General features: G+C 40.2%; 1 protein-coding gene across 1 annotated transcript in view; it reads right to left on the reverse strand.

Annotated features, from left to right (window-relative positions):
- LOC139689993 (uncharacterized) overlaps positions 1–27532 on the reverse strand; it is a 55505-nt gene that overhangs the window by 21571 nt on the left and 6402 nt on the right. The window contains exons 2-17 of the mRNA XM_071587158.1: positions 23869–23916; positions 23439–23611; positions 23114–23347; positions 20753–20979; positions 19974–20254; positions 15101–15377; positions 14167–14332; positions 13024–13443; positions 11489–11723; positions 10157–10528; positions 7879–9420; positions 5727–6007; positions 5040–5261; positions 3048–3698; positions 1548–1774; positions 1102–1285 (exon numbers count right to left, since the gene is read on the reverse strand). Coding sequence (XP_071443259.1) covers positions 1102–1285; positions 1548–1774; positions 3048–3698; positions 5040–5261; positions 5727–6007; positions 7879–9420; positions 10157–10528; positions 11489–11723; positions 13024–13443; positions 14167–14332; positions 15101–15377; positions 19974–20254; positions 20753–20979; positions 23114–23347; positions 23439–23611; positions 23869–23916 — 5540 coding nt within the window. The remainder of the gene's footprint in view (positions 1–1101; positions 1286–1547; positions 1775–3047; positions 3699–5039; positions 5262–5726; positions 6008–7878; positions 9421–10156; positions 10529–11488; positions 11724–13023; positions 13444–14166; positions 14333–15100; positions 15378–19973; positions 20255–20752; positions 20980–23113; positions 23348–23438; positions 23612–23868; positions 23917–27532) is intronic.

Consider the following 27532-nt stretch of genomic DNA (forward strand, 5'->3'; position numbering starts at 1 on the left):
TGGCATATCCTATAAGAATTAAAACAATCGCTCACTTTGTACTCATTTTGTTTACTATTTTTGCAAATGGACACTGAAAAGCTATCATTTTATAGGCATTCGAAATAAAATGTAATGTACCGAAACTGAACATAATTAGTGTCACCAGTTGAATGAAAAAAAGACATTGAGACAGTCCAGTTACGTTACTTTTTCAAAATTATTTTCAACAAAACGTATAAATTTAAGGTTACTAAAGATTGTATTTAGGTATACGAGTTCATAACTTTCCTGCATTGATTTTTTTAGGCCATTGCCAAGAGAAAAGTTTCGAAAACAACAAAATTTACGTGAGAAATAGGTAAATTAACACACAAATGAAAATCTATAAAATATTGATGCATGTGATAGTATAACCGAGTGTGCGCTGAGAAAACTTTGTAAAACGTGCAATAATGACACCGAAGTGAAAAAAATTGACTAAAATCGTCAGTGCTCAGTCGACTGACTAACATATCGCCTATTGAAATCGTGTCTTTACTCTTAAATCCTGCAAAATGTCACAGATATTTGATAATAAGCATAACAGTATCCTTATTTTAGCCTCTGCAATCCATTTATAATTTTTGTATTGAAATACCTGTAAATAACTGCATTTGACTTCAATACATGAAATATTGGTCCATTCATGTTTTTTAAACGATTTTTCTTATTCACCAAATAGCATCTAATTATCCCAAGGGATGAATTTTGTTCTGTGAGAGAGTAGATTTGTAAAAAAAGGAATATTGCATGCAATCATCAGCCATAGTAGCATTGTACAAATTCACTTGAAGTATGTAAGCATACACATGGGTGTAGATTCATCGTACAAAACTAATACAACCGGCTTGACAGCATAAACGTTGGATTCAAATACCGATGGAGTGGAAAGATATTTTTGTTGCAAAAATGTTGCAATTAATTACCTGGATCATTGTTTGTAGCCTGTGGGAAAATGGAATTAATACATGCTACAACAGTGAACGGTAGTTCTTAATTTTATAGTTGACTGAGTGAATTCACTCGCATCGATTTAACCGCTAAAAAGATTGTTATGTTAAATTGATCGAGTTGACTAACCGTTCCATGGAACCTTATTCCGTCCCACGTATACACGGCTGAAGCTGATTGTCTTTCGATGCCTTGAAATGGAGTCTGCAAGCTCAGGCTGAATTTAGCCCCTCCTTCTTTCCTCTCGGTGTGCAGCGCCATAGAGATCGCCCTCTCTGGATCCCAAGATAAGTCTGCTGTCACCTCGTCGGGCCTGAGTGGGAATCGTTAATGTTTTTAGCTTCCTCTAAAAGACTATTTTTGACTGTACTTAACAATAATTCCGGATTTCAAAAAAACAAATGAAAATAACATCCTTTTTTTCATCATGTTTTTCGATTTTCTCTGCAGATATTCAATTGAAAGTTATTGCATTGGCTAATCATATTGTCTAACTTTCTGTTTTAATTAGTAAATATTTTATGACAGCTGAAATACTTCAATTTAAATCCACTCCTCAAAAGGTATGCTCTTACATTATTCGGCCTTGTCCTCTGATTATCCTTCCAGGGAATTCCAACCATATCGACCCCAATAATCCATGATTAACTTTCTCTGGAATCCTATCTCCCTGACTCCTTGCCCTTAGTTTGCTTGTGACTCCCAGAAATTCGACTGTGGCTCCCGTAAACAATCGCAGGTTATTCTCCTTGTCCCAGAAGAGGTCCACTTCCAAACCGTTGAGCCCCTCCCCGAGATGCAACTGAAATGGCAAATTATTGAAATAATATTATAAGCACTTACGAGCACTGTTTTAAGTGTACTAAAATACATTTGAAAGTATGGGGAAACTCATTCAGTAGCTACATTAATGTCTTTCAAAAAATAAATAATATAGCAAATGAATAGTCCGTTATGTGATATATTTGAGTGCACTTTCTACTGAATCGATGAGCACTGAAAAGATATTATTGTGGCCGTTGTGCCCCTCGAAGATCGCTGGAATCGGATCGAATTCATTTAAACGAGGAAGTACATTATACCACTCATCATAGGACTGTGGAGTGTCCATTGAGGGGGAAGACTCGGAGGTAAAAAGGGAGGTAAAAGAAGAAGGAAATATACTGACATTACAAAGTCTTTTCAATTTGTTTGAGGGATGATTGAATGTATCTATGGGAACACGCTTTCAATTCATCCAGTTTGTATCGGTGGGAGTTTGAATATTTTGGAATAAAATAACTGCCCGCCTGCTTAGCCAAATGTCTAGTCGTGCCTATGAGCGTGGGTGTTGCGTGAACACCGCTGATCTGCCCCCTCAGGAAATGCAATGACAAACGAAGGATTAATTATAAGCGGAGCAATGAGCCACCAAAATTGGCAGATAGGGATATAACTCTTGTAACAGTGATACTAGTGAGTGGGACGTGCATAGAGATTCGATTTTATAATGCACTATTTTGTGACACCTGTCAGAAATTGAATGGTAAAAGAAATAAATAATGTTTTGAGGAGGTATCAGCACCATACATTACTTTTGTATGTGTTTTCACTCTATAAAGAAAGAGATTTTTTCGTGCGTTATTCCAGTTTCATGATTCTCAACAATCGAGGAAACAACCAATACCAGCTTGGGTTTATTCGCCTCAGTGACCCACCTCAACAATTTTAAAAGGAAGCACAATGCCTATTCGGTCAGTAATTTACTGTGATAAATTCATTAATTATTTATTAACGCGCAGGAAAATTTAAATATTCATGAAGTATGGACATTTTATGCCTCCAAAACTCATATATTTAAATAAAGGTAAGATAAACTTTGAAAAGCAGTGAACAAAATAATGAGTATGTTGGTGTATTCAAGGGAAAGATGGCGTTTTATTAGACGATTCTAAAAAGCATAAAATTGGAAATAAACTGATATAGACCAAATTTATTGGCTAAATAGATGATGTTATTCGATGATATTTCGTGCCCCATTTGAGTGAAAATTAATCGCGTTTATTCACGGAAATTATAATGAAAAAGTCGCGCACCTTTGTGTCCAGTGACATCCTCCTTCCAAGGCCCAATTCCATATAAAGGTTCTTCGTCGAGGAGTCATCCGTCAACACCACCTTCCCGTCATACTTCTTGCCCATGCTCAGCTCTGCCCAACCGGTTACCGTGTGCTCTGCCGGCCCCGTTCTGGCGTAATGGGCCTCCATCTTGTACTTCCTTGGCTTCTCGGTGGACGCTATGATGCTCGCCCTTCGGTCCGCCTGGGTCACACGCAGGGCGAAGTCCACGGAAGGCTCCTCTGTCGTCCTGTCGATCTGCTCCCTGCCGTGGACCACCCACACCTTCCCCTCCAGCCTCCGGTCGGAGTTGCTCCTGTTCCCTCGGTCCGTGTACATGCCCGAAGCCACTGCGGCACCCGTAATCGATGCCCACCACCACTCCATGCTCCCGGACAACTCGTACGTCCGCCGGCGGACATCGTCCACGGCGGCTCGTAAGGCGAAGACCCGCTGCCCCGGGCTCTGGCTCTTCTGGCCCACGTGGAGGGTCCTCGGGAAGCGGATCTCAGACTCGATGGCATATCTGGCAGTGGGGTGAGTGCGGGCCGTGGCGTTGAGGACAGCGGCGAATTCATGGTTCAACCCCATCCGCAGGATGGCGTGCTGCATTAGTGCTTTCTCTGTTAACTGAGAAAGTGTATCATTGAGTACTCGAACTATTTGTTTCAGTGAGCTAACATTAATTTCGGACACTTCTGTGTTTGACATTAGTTTTTGGAACAAACGAATCACTAAATCTTAGGAAGAATGCAATTGTTCGCGAATTATAATGTTTTATTTCTGGCTACGAGAAACTGTCTTCAGCCCAGCGAATCGGTAGTCAAAAGAGGAGTTCACTGCGCTAATGTCACTAATGTAATGTTAAAAAAGCTAGACATTTGATGTATGGATTACCGGGAGGAGTAATGATGAAAAAACGAGTCCAAAAATATGCACAATTATTTTAACGACTTTACTTCCGCTTAATCACGAAAAAAGATTCATGGTATAGATCTATGATTATGAGCTATGATCTATGATCTTATGCTGCTATCACATATTACTTAAAATTAGGCTAAAATTCTGTCCTTGTAACTTCCAAGTAACGAAACCAGGCTCTTGACGTGTTATATGAGTCAACTAGACTACGGAATTATTCATTCCCCTTATTTATACAAATTCTTGAAGTGATTTTATGGAAACATTAAATTATTCGTAGCGACTAAGAGAGCAAGAATTATTGCTATTAATTAGAATTATTACCAGTGTATTAATAGTAAAACTTCTCAAAAGAAACACGGCAAACAATAATCTGATAAAATGCCTCCAATAGTAGTAGTTTAAGGGGAGGCGACCGACAGCTGAGGTCATTTGTGCTATGGGGATGGATGGAAAAGGAGGAAGGGTGAAGAGAAACCCGGCTTTGATATTAGCCTACTCTTAACGAAAGGCGCCAAATAGTCCGCTGTTTAAGGTCCCATCCGACGTACGGCGTACTCACACTAAGTGCCCTACATCTTTACTTTTAGTAGGTATCGGGATACCACTGAAAAATATCTGCCGCCTCTGGGATTCAAACCCGGGCCCTCTGGTTGGGAAGCCAGTACGTTAGTCACCGCGCGATCCCGATCCTCAAATACCTCCAATATACCATATTTTGCGAGGTTGAGGTCACATTCAAATGGATATGGACGAGGGTGAGGCCTAGTGAAATATAAACGGGTTTTGATTGGAATAGGATTAAGAGAGAGAACACATGATAAAGGAAAGTTATTCCAAGAAGTGGAGATGATATATTATTGTGGGCTCTCCGTCTGCATCGTTATCCTAATTTTAATTCTTGTAGTGAAATATTACAACGTGACATGATAAACACATTGAAACCATATAGATGAAATAAAATGTGGCTAAATAAGAAAACAACTCATCTGGATCGTTTTTAATTTAAATATTCCGTAGGATTTACCACTTAATGGCGGGGGAACTTACCTGATGCTTTAGACTAATGTCATAATGTAGCTTTTTTGCCCGGCATGCTAAAAAGAACCGGAACGCCAAATGGTCCATTCCCCTGAGCACGAGTAAGGGTCTCGTCTCCCAACGGGGCCCGTCCTTGCCAAGGGTCAGTCTTCCTCGTCCCTCGAAGTACGGACCCTCACTAACCGAGGAATCCCAGGTTGCATCTATTTCATAATTTGGAAACTGCGTTGACTGCAGTCGGGAGAAAAAACTCATAAATAATTCTTACATTCCCTTGAAGAATTCTAATTAGGTGTAGAATTTCAATTTGTGTGTAGATTAACTATCATCAAAAGAAAAGAATCTTAAAACCTTTATTCGTTCATTAAATTTCCATAAATTGCTTTGAAATCAATAAAAATTATTTTTTCCTCATACGGATTCAAATATTAATGCTAATATTTCTAGAAATAAAATATTATCTTCAGCATTAACTAGTGGTAAGTTAAGACTCATGTAAATAACTTTCATACCAACTTGAAGTTATTAACAGGATATGTTGGTAAATTTTTTCAGATGCAGCTCGCCGTAGATTTGCTAAATTTAATGGTACATCCACCAAACTTTTGTGAGGACTGGTGAGAAAATACTCGTGGAAGATTATGTACAGCCTAGAAGAATTAATAGTTTCAAGAGATACCAGAGGTTTTCACTCACGAGAACAGTCAAGTAGGCGCTGTCTTTTGCCAGGGCTCCCTTCGCATTACGCAGGTACCGTGCCGAGACCTCAAATAATTGCTCTTTCTCTCCCCTGATGGAATACTTGAAGGTGGCCTTTGCATTTACAAATTTTCCAGCGTCTCTGTCCGCATCGGAAATCCCTTTCTTCTTTGGACCACCTACTGTCCTCTTGAAGTTGCCCTGTACCGTGCCCTCAATGAGGGCGGATTTCACGGAGCCGGTTAAGTCATATCGCCCACCGTCACTCGTCAAGTCACCTGTGGAAAGAGCACGGTCTGAATTAATATATAGACCCAAAAATGACGTCCCTGGAAATGACGTCCGCGGAAATTAAGCAATCAAAACATACATGGTCATCAGCTTTTTAATTAATATAATGATAATCACAAAACTGAATCCTCAAACTAATTTAAAATTACAAATATCGTATGCGAAGTTAGTTCGATATATCCAGGGTGGCACATAAAGAACCTTTAATTTAGCTTTTATCGAACTATTAAATTAAAAGTTTGAAAAATCTACAAATGTTTTTTACATTGGCCCGTAACCAACTTGCTTTTTGAAATAGTTCACTCGTGCAAAAATATTGAATTGCTCCTTTCAACCTTGGCTAATGTTAGGTGAAGAAAAGTCTGTTTTTCCATTAATCAACAGGAAATTGTCAAAGCATATATCCAGTTAGATTTTGTGACCAAGGCGCAGATTTTTCTGGAGATACACTCCTAATACTATAATAAGCTGCCTTGGTACGTAAGAGATTGTTCGTATTTCTTTAAATTGATGGAGTGAGTGGGCTTTCCAGGTGAGACAACATGTGTAAGGGCAAGAGGATTGTAATAGTTCGGTGCCACATAATAATTATTGCGATTTATTCTCACTTTAAAAGTTAGTTTTTAAGTGGTGTGACTTTAAAAAAATGTGATTCACTATGTGCGACCAGAGGGAGGTTGGTTATTATGTGGCCCAAAATCGTTTAGCGTAATTCATGCTTGATCCCTAATGAAGTTGAGGATAACCTCGTTGTTAGGCAACGGTAATAATCACTAATGCATGGCGGGTTGCGTGAACTTGTAGATCTGCAAAAAATGCTTGAAAAAGAAATAACATTGCGATAGTGTGTGGAAGATTTTAGATGCGTAAATTCATCTTATGTATAATTAAACATATGGCCAAGAAATTTGGTGAGTAAATGATGCATGCGAATTCATTCAAGAAACTGTGAAGCGAGATTTAAGTAAATGTTGATTTTAAAAAAAGAACACTCGAAGTGTTCCACAGAAAATTTCTGTATAATAGCTAGTGATCATTTCAAATGCATATTGAAAACGCTAACGAAGTGAAGCCTTAGCTAGGTGAGTTTATTTCCTTGATGTTTCTCATGAGAATAGGTATTCTTTTCCTGTGGTCATTCTTCATAGATAGATTATCCTTGCGGAATACGTCATATTTCTTTAATTACTAAGCGTGAAAATCATTGTATTGAACTCCTTAATCTCTATATACTTATTACCCTCAGTGCAAAGCGGAGCGCTAAATTGGAATACCTCATGAAAGTTCGGATAACATCAATGTTATTAAACTTAATTGTTTAAGTAATTGGTTTAAATGATTAATTTTAAGAAACGTATGGACATAAATAAGTATTGCAAATAAATATGAATGAATTGTAATAGCACATATTTACTAGTCTTTTGTGTAATATTTAAGTGAGTAGGTACAATATAGTTATATATATATATATATGGAATTTTAGTATTTTATGGCCTCAAAGATTATTTTATTTAAATTATCAATATTTATTTTGTACATTCGAATAGATAAGGGAATATATTTAAGCTTTAGTGAGGCAAACAAAAAATGTTGATGCAGTAATTTTAGTTTATTTAGCTTAACATGTTGTTAAGCCTAATATTCCAGCATCGGTATTTTGGCTGATTTATCCCTCTGGAATTCTACATTTCGAACATGTTGACCTGTACTTATATGAGTAGTTAGAGAAACTCTTATGTCTTTTACCTTAGAGGTCCCCGAGGGCCCCGAGGTTGCATGCACTCTTTAGCTGGGTCGCTAGAAAGGGAACTCGGTCAGTTAAAAATCAATTATCCCATCGCCGTCTTTAAGTGAATACCTGATATAGTGACGGGCTCCCGTATGAGGTCTCCGGCTAAGAGCAGGTCCCCGCTGTATTTGCTACCGTGGACATAGTCCACCCTCCCGTGAAGGTCGATGAGCGTCCTCCCTCTAAAAGACACCGTCACACTGGGCTCATACCGCCCGGAGGACGTTGCCGACGCCCCGATCCCCTCGCTGCCCGGTCTCCGCAGCACGGACCTCAACTCCGCTTGAGCAGTCACCACTTCCTCGCCGCCGAGGGTAGCTGTAACGCCCACCCCTCTCGCTGACGCCGTGTTCTCCAGCCCCGCCACCACCTCCAACGTGCGCGTCCACGGCGTCTCAACACTCGCCTGCACCAGGGACGCTCCGCTCACTCCCCCCTCCATTGTGAGCGCCCCTCTGATCTTCCGGTTTACCTGAGACCCCGGCGTGTCGAAGTACAGCAGCAAGTTCCTCACTATCTTGAACCTCTTCCCACCTGTTCGCATATCCTCGAGATACTCGTCGTCCGTCATCGGGATCCTTCCCTCTCCTCTCTCCTCCTCCCTCGCCTCATCCGTGTACTCGTACTTTATCTCGTAGCGGTCGAAGGTGTCCGTTTTCTTGAGCACGACGGAAATGAGGGCTGGCCCGGTGAGGGGAAAGCGCGGTGAGGTGCTGTCGCCCGTGGCGTTCGGATAGGACGCCTTGGCGCACACCTCGCACCCAATCGCCTTAGACACGGTCTTGGGAGTGCACGACTCCGCCTCCTCCCGGCCCTCCGCGCGCCCCGAAAGCGGCCGCATCTCGCCCGCCTCCCGCCCCAGCGCAAACACCTCGGAACGCACCGCCACTACCTCTTCTCCTCCGTCTCTGGGCGCCGTGAACGACGCCTCCGCCAGTTTCCCCCGGCGGTACCTCAGCCTGCCCTCGGCTCGGGTGTTGGTGCGGAGGGAGGCGTCGAGCCGGAGACCGCTCCTGCTCACGTCCGAGGCCGTGACGAGCATGGTTCCTGTGACCATGACGGCGGCGGAGGGTGCCAGGACCCCCTCAGCCTCGAAGCTCCCCTCGGCGCGCCCCGTCATGTCCAAGCGCCCCCGTACGGAGAGCGCGACGGAGGCGGTACCGTTGGCGACGAGGGTGAGGGGAAGGCCGGCGGCCGTGGGGACGACAAGAGCCGCGTCGAGGAAGGCCAGGGATCGGGAGAACTCGAGTTCCCGCTGTTGGGCGAGGGCCGCAGCCAGCTGGGCCATGGGGTCACTCAGCATGCCCCTCATCCGTCCAGTGGCGGCATCGACGGTTCCCACCCTCGAGGTGACGGAGGCGAGCATCTCGCCGAGGCCTCGGAATCGACCGTAATAGAGTTCGTTTCCGAAGATACGGACGTATCCCGATCCTCTGGGTTCCGTTGGCTGGTCCATCGGCTTCCTACGGAGGAAGGCTTCGTTGAAACGCCGGGCCGAGTCGACTTCTTCCTGCTTCTTTGGTTTGGCTCTTCGACTCACTACGCTATCGTCTGAAGAGGAACCTGCTCCTCCCCCTGGACCAAACATGGACTCGACTAGCGGTTCCAATCCTAGGGCGATAGAAAAACAAAATTGGTGGAGCATTTGAATCAGTGAAATACAGCGAAGCTCATCACAAAAAAAAGTTTTCGAAGGTAATAGACACAATGTGGACAATTAGCCGTTGAAAGGAATATTATGCCATCTTTCCAACAATTGAGTAAGCATATTTATCCGTAGGACGTTTTATCGAAAAGCATGGTATCATATTATTGATTGAATTATGGTTTATACAATTTATTGACGGAGTAACGTATTGGCATATCTGAAAACAAGCGATAAACTTTGGATCAATTTTTCAATAGCCCTGTGAAAAAATAATTCTTATCGCCGAAATAAATTTAAAGCCTTTGCCAAACATTTAAGATTTTCCGGAAATTTTAATATAATCCATGCCTTTAGGTGTTTGGAAATTATTACAATTTTTATTAATAGAATAATTGAACGTTTGCTTTGATGCGATTCCAAAAGAGAGAAAATTGTCTCATGGAGCTGTAAATCGCGGTAAAATAAAGAAAATCTTTGTAAAGTGATGGACTTCACACCTTGAAAATATTTTCGCGGAAAAGGTTTACTTAATTCATTCTTGTAGTTGCCCCAAAAATAAATGAAAATTCCCCCATTCGGCCCAAAATTATGCATTCACTCGAGAAATTACTTTTAGTTGCATTTGAAATTATTAGCAACAGCACGAAAGATAAACAAATTTCTGAAAGCATTCCGTTGGCATTGCGAGACAGAACTCACCCTCAGCACGTGCTCCGACGTCCAATAGGTCAACTTCAGCCCCGAAAAGGCGTACTGTCAGATTTAAAGACGCGCTTCGAGGAATGTACGATTCGGGCGAAAGGATGACGGTGGCCTCGGCATCCGCTCCAGCTCCGAGGGCGGATATCCCGCCTCCCCCGAAGGCGCTGTGCCAATCGCCGGAACCGGGGGGCTCCACGGCGTCCCCCGTCGAGATTCGGTAATGCTTGGAGAAGCGCCTCACGTCCGAGCGGAATTTTCTCCTCAGCATTTTGGACATCAGGATTTCGGAGAGTGAGACGGAATAGGGCTCCGATGACGTGGAAGGGTTGGAGCGTAGGTTGGTCAGATGTGTCCATACAAAGGACCCCACTGAAATATGAAATTAATTTGAAATATAAAATAATCAGACGTCACTTGATGGAAATGATTTTACGTTAATATTGATAAATGTAAAATAACTGGGTAAATTCTCATTTTTGTGGTTTAACCTACCATGGTTTCGGTACCGCACGCCATTATAATGGTCTTTCATCGTGACAATGGATCACAATTCCGAAAGCATCATCGTTCAAATAAAAGGTGTAAAAATTTACCTTACGATTTTAAGAAGTAGTAGTTATTAGGGTTGGCGAACGACAGCTGAGGTCATTTTATGTAACTCGTAATTAACAATTCACTGTTTTATGTAGCCCATGCATTAAGTTTGGTTTGATCAACAACCTCACCCACCTCTTGGCTAATACTAATATCAGTATGAACTCTGGGTGCTGCGGGACCTGAGAATATTTGTAAATCTTTTCTGAGGATATGTGCGGAAGGACAGTGCGGTATAGTTCGGAAGGAAAGTGGTCAATTGTCAAAAAGTTTGATAGGGAAACATAGAGCGCATTTCATTCAGACCTTACAAAGTAATCAATACAATGCAATAATTTCGACGTGGAAAAATTATTCAACGCCTCGAACCCGTCGCATCGGATCCCTCGATACCTAACCGAGTGCTTTAGCCAGTTAGCCTACCGATGCGTCCTCTTACACTCCGGAATTTTGATGATTTAAAAAGAACAAGATATTATAACGAAATACCGTACATACATTGTCACAGTTATTTAAATTTGTCAAATGAAAATACATCAAATAATATTTTATACCAAAAAATAAATATCAGGTAAACCATAGACATTGTCGTCAATAGATGTTAAAAATTACGATATTACCTTTATTTAATCAGTAAATCTTCAAATGTAGGGACTTATATTCAGTATTTTATGCGAAATAAGTCTAAATCTGGATAAATGAGATTGGGATGATACTGAGCTATTCCTTTCTTACCTTGGTTAGCTTCCTCGTGGTTCAGCGTCTCCTCAACACGTTTGATAACCTCTATCGAAGCACATTGCATGCTGGCCACGTACGCTGCGATACGGATTTCAGTCTCCCTAGGTCCGGCACTGACGTTGGCGTAAGTCTCAACCAATTGATCCCTGAGCGAGGTCGCTGAATGACAGGGTACCCTTCGCAGGACATCAACTGCAGCCAAGCGCAGGTCGCTCGGGACATTTGGATCCTTAATTTGCAAGGAGAAATAATAGGGATTCAATGCGTGAGTTTTTCTTTTGTTACTGCAACTGACATGCAAACTCAAGAGATGTGTGCGCTCCATCGTCTATTTCTATACAATATCCTGCAAACAATCGCAATGGCATGTAGCAGAGATTGTTAGGAAACAAGCTTTTAATGAATCAATATTCATTCATATGTAAATATACTCTTTCATAAACATAAAAACTCGCACAGTTGCAAGCCTATGTGTATACATCATGCAGCCAGGGGGGGGGGGTTCAAGTACAGTTTTGAATTAATAAAATACTATTGATTGCGTCTGATTTTGTCATGCTTGAGGATTATGTAAGAGTAAAATGAGTACTTGAATCTGTCATTCCTGGTATTTTAACTCCTTTGTTTCATCCCGGTAGTCCAATCTGCTGATATGACGGGGGGTCATAATACTTCTCTGGGTGTCGTCAGTAAACTCGGCCCCCTTGTACTTGGTACTGCTTTATCCATTACTGTTCTAAGTTTCACGGAGACAAGGCCTTCTAGTTGGAGTAGTAGTTTTATTTAGGGGAGGCGACCGACAGCTACGGTCATTTGCGCCATTAGGGATGGAAAGGAAAGGATGAAGGGTGGAGAGGATCTCGGCGTTGACATCAGCCTACTCTTAACGAAAGGCGCCAAGGAGTCCGCAGTTTAACGTCCCATCCGACGGACGGTGCACTCACTCAAAGTGCCCTCCACAAAGCACCTCAAGTAGGGATCGAGATACCACTGAAAAATATTCAACGCCGCCATAATTCAAACTCGGGCGCTCTGGGTGGGAAGCCAGTGCTATATCCACCGCACCATCTCGATCCCCGTCCTTTAGTTATGAGCATTGTTGTGGTTTAAGCATGTTTTTTTTGGTACCGATGATTTCAAATGATGTTGAAAATGAGATACAAGATTCCGAATGTCCAAATAAGAAAATGAATTTTGATTTGAAAACACATTACAATCTTCTTGACTGCTTTTGCTTGCAAATTCCAAGCTCAGTAGTAAATTTTGGCCAATGTTCTCGTATCCGGCCATCCTTCAGGAAACTTACCGATAATAAACTCATCAGTGTACGTCATGACATTGTCATTCATTGCCCTGCTATGAAATCCCAGCCATTTCGAACAAATAATTTTGGTTTAGAGAAGACATTAAGCAGAACCTGAGGGTGTGTCATAGGAATAAGAAGGGAAGGGGCGAATTAAACTCCGTATCAGAAAGTGTAGGTAGGCACCTTAATTTTTGTACCGTAGCACCTTATGACTCTTGCGTACCTTGTAGCACCGTGCGATTGAGTCCATCGCTTCGGCTGAGGGCGCCACTCCCGCGTTGCCCATCCCTTTAAGGGCCAGGTACGCCTCGGAGATTTTCTTCTCCACCTTGATGATACCGCCACCGAACCGGCAACCCTCCTTCCCCAGCATGTCCTCCAGCCGTGCGATCACCTTATTCACCTCTGGTTTGTCCCTGCAAGTGGACGCTAAGGGGGTCGTGGATGCTTCGCCGAAAGTTGTCCTCTCCTCCTCAGATGACGACGATGACGAGTCGTTCTCTTCCGAAGAGCTGTTAGAAGGATTGGGCGCCGTCGAGAGGGGTGTGATGACGCTGTCCCCGCCGCCGTAGCGACAGTAGCTGTGCACGAGGGCGGTGACCCCAAGGACGGAGCTGGGCAGAGGATTGCCTTCCAAGAGGGGCTGTAAAATATTAGGGAAAATATTACACAACGGTATTTGAGTCAAACGTTCAGACTGAAGAGATCAAAAACTCACTAAGGCAAATTTTTGTTACGGATGCGATTTGTTTCCTTGAGGAATGTTATGTGGGTGTCAAAATCTCGACCGGGATGTAAAAATTGCGAAAGAAAAAAACCATCAAATACTGTTTTTCTAAGACTATTAATGCAAAAATTGGTTTAATTTTATTTCTCTTAGTATTTGACGATAATTTACATGTACATTGCCATATGGCCTAAAGAACTGCAATGGAGCTCTCTGGTCGGAGACATTCTAAAGATAACCGAAGAAGTAAACACCGCAACTCCATGAATAAATTGTGGAATGCATAAAAATGATTTTCATACTTTAGATTTTTGCTGGTTCTAATCAGTACGCTTACAATAAAGTGGATTGAGTACATTGTATTTAATTACTAAAAAATTAATTTAATTGTTGAATCGAGTGAGAGCGAAAATGAAAAGAAATTGTTCACTGATAAAAGACTGGTTAGAAATTAAATTATAATGTAGGCGACGGAAACTCTCTTAATAGAAATTTAATTAATTATCTGAGGATCCTTAAGTTTTTATCAATGTTTATTCATTTATTTGAGTTGAGTCACACTTGAGTCGCCTTGTAAACGTTGATTTTTTTCTGCTATTGTCGGACATTTCGCTCTACTTCTAACGAAACATGACTCACCGTCACCGCAGCAATCATGAGAGGGGTGGGTCTTTTGAGGAAGGCGACGCCACCCATCCACGAGTCCATTTCGGTTTCGGATACGTCTCCAGAGCGGTAGAGATCCCGGAAGGCAGACATACTGGCGGCCGTCGCAACAACTGGCATAGCATCTAGAAGGAACTTCCTGTTAAAAGGAAAGAAAGGCATTCGGAATCTCTGATATTTTACCATTTATCCATTCCATAGTTTCAATCGTTTTTGTAGAAGGAATGAGTAACACTCACATATCATAAATGTCATTTGGTTTCATTAGATATTCTACGAATGAATAAGCTAAATATCATACGGGCAATTACAAATCATCTTACATAAGTTCAGTTGTAAAAATTCACATCTGTTCAAATTAAATATTCTGAGAGAATGAATTAACGGGAACGACAGAAATTTATTACACAGGTGCTATTTGTGCTGAGTTTTGGACTTTATTTTAAAATTCACGTATTGGTCCTCAACATATATGATTCAATAGATAAGGAGAATAGAGAAATTATTCATAATCATGGTCGATGTCACACTCGAGCTTTATTTATGTATTTACGATAGGAATGAAACCAATCCGCAGACAATGAAAGAACTGAAGCACATTATTTCTACAAGTAGAACATTATTTCGGAGGTACATTATTTAATTTACCTGTAATTAAAAAATAATTTCCGAAATCTCTTACTTGGCGACTAGTCTTAAATTCAGTACATTCTCAACAGTTGTTCATGCAATTTTTGGAGTTGGATGACAGTCATTAATTTGTGAGTGAAAAAACACATACATGTGTGTGGGACATATTATTATTATGCCCGTGAGCCTTTTTGCCTGGTGCTAGGGCTGAATATGATTTTGATAGTATGTGTGTGTGTGCGCGCGCGTGTGATGGGCTAGCTGGCCATGTCCTCACCTTGATCGCCCGGTGGCGGCTACCTTGAAGAGGGCCATTAGGTCGCCTTGCGAGAGGCGTCGGAGGGCGGCGATGAGGGCTGCGAATGACGTCGGAGCCTCCGCCGTCACTCCGTTCGCCGTGGCCGCTTCAACGGCCTCTAACGTCCTCACGGCAGCCTGGACCGCATCCTCGCCACCCACGTGCTCGGACGGGGTGCCCATGAAGTTGTCCGCCGAATGGTCAAAGAGAAGGGTGGAGTAGGTGTAGGGTACAACGGCACCCTTCTTGGAGAGTCCTGTTTGGCAAAATATGCGTGTAAATTATTTCATTCATTGAAGCCGCTATGCAATCATCACTTTGTGTCCGCAGTGACGTAAGCTAATTTACTGTTTGTTAATTAAGGAAATAGATATATTAAAGAGGGCTGTAGGATATACTATATTGTTTTCCAGCGATTTTTGTGATTTTTTAAAGAATGCTTGGCGAAGCTCAGGTCACATTAATTTACTGCAATCGACTGTTATGCTATAATATGTGAACGCAATTGGTATTAGGGTATGGAATTAAATTGAAGGACGTATTTTAGGATAAAACCATTATAAAATATACTTAAACAATCATCGGTGTAAGTTTAGCATTAATGTTGGGATTAGTGTTGAGAAAATAATGTTATAATTGAAAGTTGAATGACATGATTTCATTTTTTACCATCCTTTTATTGCAGATGTTGTTTTGTTTTCACAATCCTTATGTTGCTTAGGTGCAGCCCTGCTCTCCACCTATTTGTGACATGATGGCATCCTTCCCCGTAAAATATTCCAGAGGTAAAATAGTCCCCCAATCGGATCTCCGGGTAGGGACTACTGGGAAGGGTACATCGGTCAGGAAAGACAGATGCAGGATAGGGACATGGAATGTAAGATCATTAGGGTTGAGAGGAAAGCTGGAGAACGCCAATATAGAAATAGAGAGGCTGGGTATAGACACCCTGGGAGTTTGCGAGATAAATTGGACCGGAGAAGACGACTACTGGAGTGACTGACATCGAGCGGGAGACGACCGAAGGATCGCAGGCGTCACACTGAAGATAGAATGTGACAAAAGAGCAAAGGCAATATTGCCGTGCAACGAAAGAATTTTGATGGTGAAGCTGGAAGGAGAGCCCATGGGCACAGCAATCGTGCAAGTATACATGCCGACGTCTAGCCATACAGAAGAAGAAACAGAAGAAGTGTACGAGAGAATGGAAGAAGTCTTCGGACAGGTGAAGGGGAAGAATATCTCATCATAATGGGACACTGGAACTGCAATCGTAGGAGAAGGAAAAGAAGAACGAAGCGTCGGCAATTACGGGTGGGGGAAACGGGACGCCAAATGAGAAAGTATAGTCGAGTTCTGCAATGAAAAGAATATGGCATTAGCTAACACCCTCTTCGAACAACAACGACGAAGGAGGTACACATGGAACATGCCTCGGGATATTGCAAGATACCAAATATACTACATACTAGTAAGAAGGAGATGCAAGAACCAGGTGAAGCAGTGCAAGATATACCCCGGTTCAGACGTACGAGAATCGTAAATAGCGATCACAACCTAGTAATCATCGAGAGTCAACTTCGCTACACGAAAATTAAGAAGACCATACAAGAGCCAAGGTGAGACTAAAAATTGCTGGCGGAAAAAGACAACAGAGAAAGATTTGCCACGGCCATTAACAGTAAACTAGGTGATGAAGGACAAAGGAGCACCGAAGAGAGATGGGATGTACTGAAGAGAGCAATCGGAGCAGTTGCAGCAGAGCAACTGGTGAGAAGGAGAGCTGGCACGAAGAAACCATGGATCACGACAGAGATAAGGGAACTAAAAGAAGAAAGAAAAAAATACAAGAACGCCAGGAATGATGCAGAGAAAAGGCTCTACAAGACGTTTAAGAACCAAGTCAACCGAGAATGCAAAAAGGCTAGGGAGTATTAGATAGAAGGATGATGCAAGGAAATCAACGAAAATATGAATTAGGGGAATGCTGAAACAGCATACAAGCTGGTGAATAAACATTTCGGAGAAAGAAGTATGAAAAGCAACAACATCAGGGATGTAAACGGTGATACCCTGATAGAAGATGAAGAAATTAGCAATAGATGAAAGCAATATGTCGAAGAACTCGACCAAGGTCCAAGGCCGCTGGAAGAAAACCTGATGAAGGATGAGGGTGAAACGAATGACGAAAACCAGGGCCTATACCTACTGAGGAGCGAATTCGATAGAACAGTAAAATACCTTAAGAAAAACAAAGTTCCTGAAGAATTTAAAATTGATGGAGATATCATCAAGGAACTCGGAAGCAAAGCCAGAGACCATCTGTACGGAATAATCAAAGATGTCTACAAAGATAGCTACGGAAGATTTCATGAAGACTGTCAAAGGAGTGTGACGAGGACAGAGGAATGTGAGGAACAACCGAACCTTGAGTCTTGTGCCACATGCATCAAAAATACTTACGCAAATAATAAGTCGAAGGATGGAAAGGAAAACTCAAGAGAACCTATCGGAAAACCAATTTGACATTAGGAATAACAGATGATTGAGGGAAGCCATACACAGTCTGAGAATCATGGTAGAGAAAACAATACAAGTGAACAAGAAACTGTATTTGGTGTTCTTAGCCTTGGAGAAAGCCTTCAACAATGCGGATTGGAACAAGATGTTTGGTCTGCTGGAAAAACTCGGAATAGATTACAACGACAGAAGAATAATCTATCAGCGATACAAGAAGCAAGTAGCGGCAATGCGAATGAGAGATGGAAGCCCAAATAAATAGAGGCTAAAATTAACAAAGGAGTTAAACCAGGATGCAACCTCTCACCTGCATTGTTCATCATGTACCTGGAGGAGGCAATAAGAGAAGCACAAGGCTTTAAATTAAATGGAATTAGGATTAATGGTGAAGAGATAAACATGCTACGGTTCGCCGACGATATTGCAATTATAGCAAAAAACCAGGAGGGTCTTCAAAGGTCACTAAACGTGTTGGATCAAGTTCTACAAAGATACAACATGAACATAAACAAGACGAAGACCAAAATCCTAGTATGTGGAAGAGAGAAGGGGAATACTGTAGTCAAACTGAAAGCAAACATATTAGAGCTAGTGGATTCCTTCACCTGTCTCGGAAGTACCATCACATGGGACGGATGAAGTACTAGAAATGTCAAGCAAAGTATAGTTCAAGCTGAGATAGCATTCACGATGAAAAGACAGCTGCTGTGTTCAAAGAAGATAGAACTTAAAACGAGGAAACAATACGTGAAAACATTCGTATGGAGCGTGGCAATCTATGGATCAGAAGCATGTACCATCGGGAGAGTAGACCAGAAACGACTAGAAGCATTCGAAACCTGGTGCTGGAGGAGGATGCTTAAGATCAAATGGGCGGATAAAATAAGAAATGACGAAGTGTACAGAAGAATAGACGAAGAACGGACCTTCGGGAACACCATGGAGAAAAGAAGAACCAGATGGATCGGCCACACTCTGAGCCACAATGGATTCGTGAAGAATATAATAGAAGGAAAAATAGAGGGAAGCCACGAGATAAATACATGGGACATATAAAGTAGGGAGTACATTGCAAAAAATACCAGGAAGTAAGCCAATTAGCATCAGATAGGGTAGGATGGAGGGCTTCAGTTAACCAATCTTAGGATTGAACGACCAATGATGACATCATTTTGTAATAATTAGAAATTAGTAAATATTCCTATTATGAAATTTACTTGGGGCATAAGAAATTTCCAAAGGTTATCATGGTAACCAGTGGAATATAAACGAAGTTTACTTAATTTTTAGCTTAAAAAATTTACTATATTCTTCGTTTTATTATTTAATCGAGAATGCTTTCTTTCTATTGTTATCCAAGGGAGATATTAACTAAAATTTGGAGGCCGATGCTGTAGTCTTCTATTATATAACTGGACAAAATTTATGTAAAAAATGTACTGTGGATGCATTGCATTAAAAATTTCGGGTTGCATCAATAAACATGGTTAATGAGTTCAATTCAAGGAAATATTCTACGTCCTACTAACTTGCATTGTTTTTGTTATTATTTAAAGTATTATGCAAATATTCCTGAGACAGTTTTATTTGCAGTTAACTGCAAGGTTAAATAATTTAATAATTCCTAAGTTTCCGGACGAATAACTTTAGTTTGTAACATATTAACTTAATAAGCATAAGATTGGTACATGTATACGCAGTTTAATCTTGGGAAAAACTTATTTAGCAGTTATTCCTTAACTTTTGGAAACGTCTTCCGTCACTAAGAGTTTGAACCAGGAATTAAAGAAAAGGAAATTAATTAGGATAAGTTTCACCCTTTCACCTATTAAAATGTTGTTAATTAGTATTGAATAATCAATGGTTAAAGCCTTTGGGCGTTCCTCCGCGTCCGGGTGTCTCTTGGCGACAACAGTTTCTCCAGCCATGCTGCTGGCGTCTTTAGCTCAGAACTGACGATGCGTCGATTTTGTCCGTCTTACGTAGGGGACTGGGAACCCTAGATTGGCTCTGATTGGTCGAGCCGGGCGTCAATATGGGTGTCAATGCTGAATACCCTTCTCCAGAAGCATGGCTGGGGAAACTGCTGTCGCCTAGAGACCCCTTGACGCGGAGGAACGCCCGAAAGCCTTAACCATTGTGAATAAACGCAGCGGAAACCCCTTAATTGAAAATTAATTTTTCCGCAATGACTAACGAGTCTCAAATTACGCTTCTCTTATGAAGTTGTGCGTGATATCTCACACGAAAGGGAAAAAAGAAATGTATTCGATTCAGGGAACGATGATTTGAAAAAATCACAATCTGCGGGGATAAGCATACAGAAACTCACCCCTGGCCATGGCTTGGCTCGCTTTGTTCCTCGATGGCGCGGCTGCTTCCTTGTTCTTGAGGATAAGGCGAGTGGTGACGTTAGTTGTGGCGCCGCTGCCGTGGTAAGAGAATGGCTCGAACAGATGCTTCTCTCGGCACTCGGAGCGCAGGAGGATTCCACCGACCTTGGCAGCGGTGAACTCCTCGTTGTCCTCCTCGTTCTCTTCGCTGCTGGAAGAGTGGCGGCGGGGCTCGCTCTTGGGTTCTTCACTCACGCTCTGCTCGCACTCGTGGGTGCTCCTGCCGAGGAATTGACCACAGAGATTGGAAAAAATGCTTTCGAAGAATAAATAGTGAGGAAACCTAATAAACCTAATAAACCCACTTGTGGAAAATGTCAATATCAATGAGTTAAAGATATCTAAAACATATTATAATAACATGAATAGACCATTTAAATGGCCAATGGCCGTTTCGGTGAATAATAATGAGTAATGGCAATTGGTTATCATAATGCTCAATAGATGAAATATCTAAATGAGTTAATGGCGACGTTGATCGATTTTTTCTACCGTTTCCTGTGAGAGTAATGTGATTGAGGAACGAAATATTCACGACTGACATTAGGCAATCGCTGCGAGAGATTCCATCGAAAATTATTTTTCAAGTTATTTGAGAAGCTAATAGATAAATGTACCTGATCTATAATATCTTGCAAAAAAAATATCATCCAAAACCGCTGATCTCTTTCCTTTGATTGTGAAACAGGAAATCCAGAGTCAGGAATTTGCCACGTACCTCAGCATATGACGTGCTTTGCTTCTTCCAGTGGGGTTGGCTTGGAGCGATAAGAAATATGATGTCCTCTCTGAGCAGGATGTGAGATCCTTGGTCCTGCGGATGGTGGTCATCGGGGTCGCACCCTTAACCCTTCTACCCCTCCCCCCGCCGCCCCAAAGCTCCTCCTCCCACCACATGTCTGCAAAAGCGGTGTATCTCGTCTCGCAGCTCCCAGCTATGTCCGTCTACAACGAAAGTTTAGGTTTTAATCACGAATGATATGGTTAGCTATGCAGCTTGAGCTAAGAGCTATGCGCGTTGGATTAAGATCCTGAATCTTCCAATAATCTCGGAACTTAATCCTTAGGATCTTATATGACATTTTCTACAAGCCGATACCAATATAGAGCAAATACAAGTCAATATTTTTAATTAAATGGACACTTAAGGTTTACATATCTCGCATGCATATCTATTCATCTCTCTGTTATATTTATGGGGTTAACATAAGTTTTTCGGAATCTTGGTACTGCGTGATTTGAAATCCACGTCGCATTAGAACCGATGGTAATGGAACATGGTCAATAATGTTATTTAACTCAAATTTGCTACGTAATGGTGATTAGTATGGTAATTTTGTAATAATTCTATGCATGCCATAGTATTAAAAGGTACATTTGGTGATTAGAGGTATTAGCCACGTCGTTTTATAGACTATTTGGAACAGAAAATAATTAAGTTATTTTTACCTGATATAGTCCTTCCAAATGAATTAATTATAAATACTCCTTTGAGCAATTCAATTTCTCCATATTTTTATCACGAAGCTAAAATATAGTTGAGCAATGCTATTATATATGTAAAAGCATTTGATAGAGTGAATAGGAAAAACTAATGATTATATTGCAGAAAATAGGAATAGATTGTAGGGAAAGGAGGCTAATACGCCACCTGTACATGTATCAGACTGCTCAGATGCGTGTGGGGAACGGAGAGTCCGAATGGGCAGTGTTAGGAAGAGGTGTGAGGAAGGGTTGCCCATTGTGAGCGTTGCTATTCAACCTGTGTGTAGAGGAAATGATTAAAGAGGCATGGGAAGAACGGGAGGTAGGAATGAAAGTGGGCGGGGAATTCGTAAAATCAGTTAGGTTTGCTGATGATCAAGCTTTAGTTTGTCAGTCAGCCAAGGGGTTGCAAGCATTGCTGAGTGAATTGGAAATTCAGTGTGACAGGTATGAGATGAGAATCAACATTAATAAAACAAAGGTAATGCGATTTTCTAGAAAGAAAAAGGCCAAGCTTAACATTAAAGTAGGAGGGCAAAAACTAGAGCAGATAGAACAGTTTACGTATCTCGGAAGTGTTTTGGATCAACACGGTTGAAGTAGTAGGGACGTAAGGAGAAGAATTGCGCTAGGCAAAGAGGCTCTCACAAGGATGAGGGAGTTCATGACAGGGACTTTGAGTAAGGATATTAAGAAGAGACTCGTAAGAACTTTGATATAGAGCGTAGCTATGTACGGCGCGGAAACGTGGTCATTGAAGCAGGAGGATAGACGTAGACTGGAGGCTTTTGAAAGGTGGGTGTGGAGAAGAATGGAGAAGGTGAAATGGACTGAAAGGAAAATAAATGGGGACGTACTAGGTATGGTGGGCGAGGAGAGGGGTTTGTTGGGAGAAATCCTAAGGAGGCAGAAAAAATGGATGAAGGGTGTATTGACCGGCAGCGGGATGTTGAAGACTATGATATAGGGGAGAATGTTAGCCAAATGAGGAAGGGCCTCTCTTTCCCTCCCTTCCTTCCCTCCGCAGTATCTACCGCAGTTCTTTGACTTTAGAAAGAATATAATGGTGAGATTGCAAATTTGGCATTCCACATTTAGATAGAGTTTTTCCTGAATTGTATTGAATAAAGTTATGCTCCTTCTATGATAATTTGGTTACGATTAGGGAAATATCTCATTATTTAGGTTTCTCATATTTACTTTGCTGAATAATACGTCTGAAGTGTTATATGGGTTTGACACCCTAATATACTGGAGTAAGGAGTCTCTCAAGGAACGATCACTAATGCGGCCCTTAAATTATTCTGTATATCCGTATTAAAACGCTAAGGAATCTGGTAGACGTCTGAATTCAAGCTTAAAGTTGACACATTCCTAGTGTCGATCTTCTAGCGTTTATACAATAGCTAGCCTCATACGAGACTTTCACCCTTGACCATTAAATTATCTGGAAGGAGTAGCATTCCTGTCAGACAAACAAGACTCATGAGATCTCTTTTTGTACAGGGATGGATCTTAGTGCGTTATCGAATACCGCAATGGACGGTGCAACTATTTTCTCATGTTACTGGAAATCAATCACAGAGGAACTCACCTCATATACAGTTTGCGACACTTTCAGATCGTCCATGGAATTCTGAATACTCGACAGCAGACCCCGTTTGAAGTTCATCACCCACGGCAACTCTCCTGGGAGTGAGCAGAGCTCCTCAACTTTCCCGTGTTGAAGTGAGAAACGTAATGGGTTCTTCTGCAGGGCTGCAGCGAATTCTTCCGTATCCCCGTATGTCCCTAAATTCTCAGGATCCAAAAGCTTTACGTCTTTCAGCTGTTGACAAAATGGAAAAACGTTTACTCTTGGTTACTTAGAAACCGAGGGCTATTTATAACTTTGGGCTCCATGGGGTTTGATTACTCACTGTGAGAGTCAGGTCACAGGGAGAGTCAAGTGCGGCCAAAACAGCCTTTGCTCTTATCATCATCTGTGATGGCTGGTCTCCGGGGCCAGTGGCCCCTTCAATTGAGGAAGATACATCCACTTCGTAGTCATAATGATAAATCGTTCCCGGATCATAGTTAAACTTTGATGTTCCTGAAATATTTCATGGATTTTATGATACAGAGAAAATATTGTTTAGAAATATTTGAATCAGATTAGAATCGAGTCGAGCCGAAATAATAAATTGAAAGAAAACAGTATTGGTGCTCAAGGAGGATAGTCGATATCCGAAAGTAATGACGCACTTCACTAGTATGTTAAATATACAAGTACAGAGAATAAATATTCATGCTAAGTGCGCATAACTTCTTTCATATGCTGGGCATTTGCTAACAAAAATACATTAATACCTTTACAATATCCTGCGCACTGGTTCATGGCCTTTTGCACCGTGTATCCTAAAAGTAAAAGATAAAAAAAACATTTGATAAATTTTTTGTTCAGGTAAAACGGATTGTTTTATAATGACTGAGTAGCTTTCATTCAGAATAATGAGAGCAATTTTGCAGTTTTCCATTTTGTCAAATGGAAAATCCACGGTTCACCACTTAACATATACAATAGTTTGTACTTTGAAACCATGTTTCGAACATGCCAGTATATAAGCATACTTGTATATTCCGACAGCTATTTTTCTCCTTGGCTATTCGACGACCTTAGTACATGGATTTGGTATAGCTTTAAAGAGATAAGCGGAATAGAGAGACAAATTTCATTGACGATTTTCGTATAGTAAATACGAATGCTCTTCAATTGTCACTTAATAAAAAATCACTCGCATGAATTCAACAGGAGAAGTCTCGATTAAAGGTGGAAGCTTATTTGATTGTTTGAGCAAAAAAAATTCGATACCACACTCAAAGATATAGAATAATGAAATCATCAATAATTATAGTAGTTGTAGAAATAGAGTGAAAGATTTTATTTTTCATTTCTGCCTCAATTTAGAGAATTATGTTAGTCTTTAATATGCCTTATTATTTTTATACCTTATTATGCCTTACTATTAATTCGTATATGAAGAGATTTAACTTATTGAAAAATAAATAGGGGCATTCCAAGGATGTTCTATAAACATTAAATGGGGAAATGGATGAAACATTCGTGTCGACATTTAGAAACTATAAGTAATTCCTACCTGATTTATATTTCATGACGGTCCATTATATTATTTGTAGAAATGTCTACTATTACATGTATGTGATGACTAATGTTAATAATATTCCAGAACAAGGATCAATTGTATCTCAAGAAGTAATTAATTTAAATTAAGAAACATTTTTATGTGTTTATAAATTCTTTACTTTGATTGCCGAATGGGTGATGTCGATATTTTACTCGTAGTTTCAATCAGAGGTAAAGAGAACAATTTGGGTCACACGTCCACAGTTTCAAAGAAAATAATTTCTTTTATCTTCGTTAGGAAGTATTGTCTACAAGAACAAAATTGGATATACGTACAAAAATAAGTCAGAAATAACAATGTTGGTATTAGCGATGGAGATTTGGGCAGAGGTCCTAATCTGTTCCAACTTTCAACGATTATATCAATTTTTGAATTAAAAAAAATTATTTTACAAAACTAACAGGTGTTGGTGCGGCATTTGACTGGTTTGTATTTGAAGTGTAAATGTAACTGTGAAATGGTTGTGTTCACTGGTATATACTATTTTTTGTAACTTGATATTTAAAATAAGCATTCTTATGCTAATCTTTACAAAATGGAATTTCCCGCAAATAAAAAACAATATGGATATTTATATTTTAGTTAGTATCAAAGATGTGGCAATCATCCACTCTTATCTTATTTACTCCTTTTAATTAACTATGTATTCATAGTATCCTGCAAGCCACCACTAGAGTGTGTGGCGGGGCGACAATACGAGACTACTTTTTACAAAAAGTACCCCCCTCCCTAAATGGGTCGGAATTTGATCCCATATTGTTCTTGGTAAAAATGGCATCTTAAATATATCTATTTTGTACTTATTCTCTCTAATTTTATATAAATGACCCCTCCTACTGTAATGCGATAGGGCTGATGATACATTTTCAACATTATTGCTAAAGAGGACCTCCTTCCAGTTTATACAATTCATCAAGTTACCCATGAGGGTTACATAAATGTGCTTTTAATTTCCTCATTTAATACATTTCATTAACTCTACGACATACATAGCATAAATTATTTACCAAAATAAGTTATTAAGCCAGGCATGACAAAATTTTTTATACCACTAGAAATATTTTTGTTTTCAATCCACCCCTTTGCATTTGTATTGGTTCATTCCATTACTTCTCATTGTATGCATATTTTAAAACCAAACGTAAATTTTGAAACTTTTTTCAATGAGACTTTAAATGCTGTAACTGACTGACGGGCTATAACTCATAAACGGGAATGGAAAAATACTTTTCCATAACCTCTGAGATTTATGGATGCATTAGGTTTGGCCTCATTTTTATGCAATTAACGAATTGAACTGTAGGCTTAATTAAATATAACAGGGAGAACCTCCCAGACTGGCCGACGAGTCGTTATGCTCTTAAGTTATCTAATCTTTCCCGGGTTCTTTGGAAGCATTTAAATAAAATAGAATGGATTATATTTTTCTGCAACCTACCATTTATAAAAAGCCCTTACATACAGACAGATAGGGAGATTATAAATTAGATCAATAAAGTTTGGAAAGTCTCAAAAAATTTGAGTGACCTCATAAGGAAATCTAAGTGAATCTGATTTTCCTCAACAAAAAATATCAACAAATATTTTCCGTAGGACAACACGATGATGATAAAATCCTGCATATATTATTTTTCAACAATATAGAAACAATTTTAATGACCTAATCAGAGAGATTAGAACTATTGTTGTAAGGCTGAAAAGTCCTAACACAAAGGAGAATTGTTTTTCACAGACAATTACAAGAAAATGCCAACTCAAAATCATAGCCTCCTGGTAAAGCTTCTTGTTTTGCAGGAGCATAGAAATTTTCTGATTCCGGATTCCAATTTGAAAACACATCGGTAGGATTAGTCTTCTTAGAGCGCGATTAATTTTTTTTCCCCAAGTTTAAATAGTTAACTGCACCGGGAAATGTGAATTGAGACTTAGTTGTTTTATCCTCCCAGTCATTCATGCAAATGGTCAGCCTGAAAATTTGTATCTAAAAATAATATTTTGAAAGCTTTCGCGCACCAAACTCAGTAAAAGAAGACAAAAATACCCAATCTATGACTAAAAAACTAAAAAATATAGGTGAAACAATTTTTAATCACTAGTTTAATCGAAAGTTATAGAAGTCAAGTTTTTAAAGGATCTCGGAGTAAGAACGAAAATGCCAGTACACATTTACTTCAGCGACAATATATAAGATACAATAAGATTAAATTGAAGATAAGTGCTTTATTACTTGGGATTATGTACATTGAAATGATTTATGATAATTTTTAGGAAAGTAAAAATTCAAGAATGCTGAAAGTCCAGGAAATGCAAGGAAAGTAAAAATCAATCTATTGTATCATGAAAATGTAATACTAATATTTTTAAGCGTGTCATGACAACCGAGATGAGGGGAACTTGATCAAATCCAAAGGGCAGGGCTTGGATTAAAACTTCTCGAAAGTTATCCTATTTAGTTATGTTGGATTGCCATATTCGTGAAATTAAGAGTTAATTATAAAATACGATAGAATAGTATTAATCGATCCGTATATGGGTCTTCCAATATTTTACGACCTTAAAAAATATAAGATATAGCAGGAAGTTCCTAAATTATGATGGTTAATAAATATTGTGGATGAGAATTAGAGGATATTTTACGTCCAGTGATTATTAAACATAGAACGCGTAGCAGAATATTCAGTCGAAGTAGTGGCCATTGGAAACAAAACGTGGAGAAGAAAACCTTGGAAAAAATTAGTACGTCGTGAGATGATTTCCAGATATTTGCGACTTAAATTAGCGGCATGGGTGACATTCCATCGATTTCAAGCTTTACGTTTTATCACTGC

This window comes from Hetaerina americana, unplaced genomic scaffold (assembly GCF_022747635.1).
Source record: "Hetaerina americana unplaced genomic scaffold, ioHetAmer1.1.p SCAF_3, whole genome shotgun sequence".
Lineage (NCBI taxonomy): Eukaryota > Metazoa > Arthropoda > Insecta > Odonata > Calopterygidae > Hetaerina > Hetaerina americana.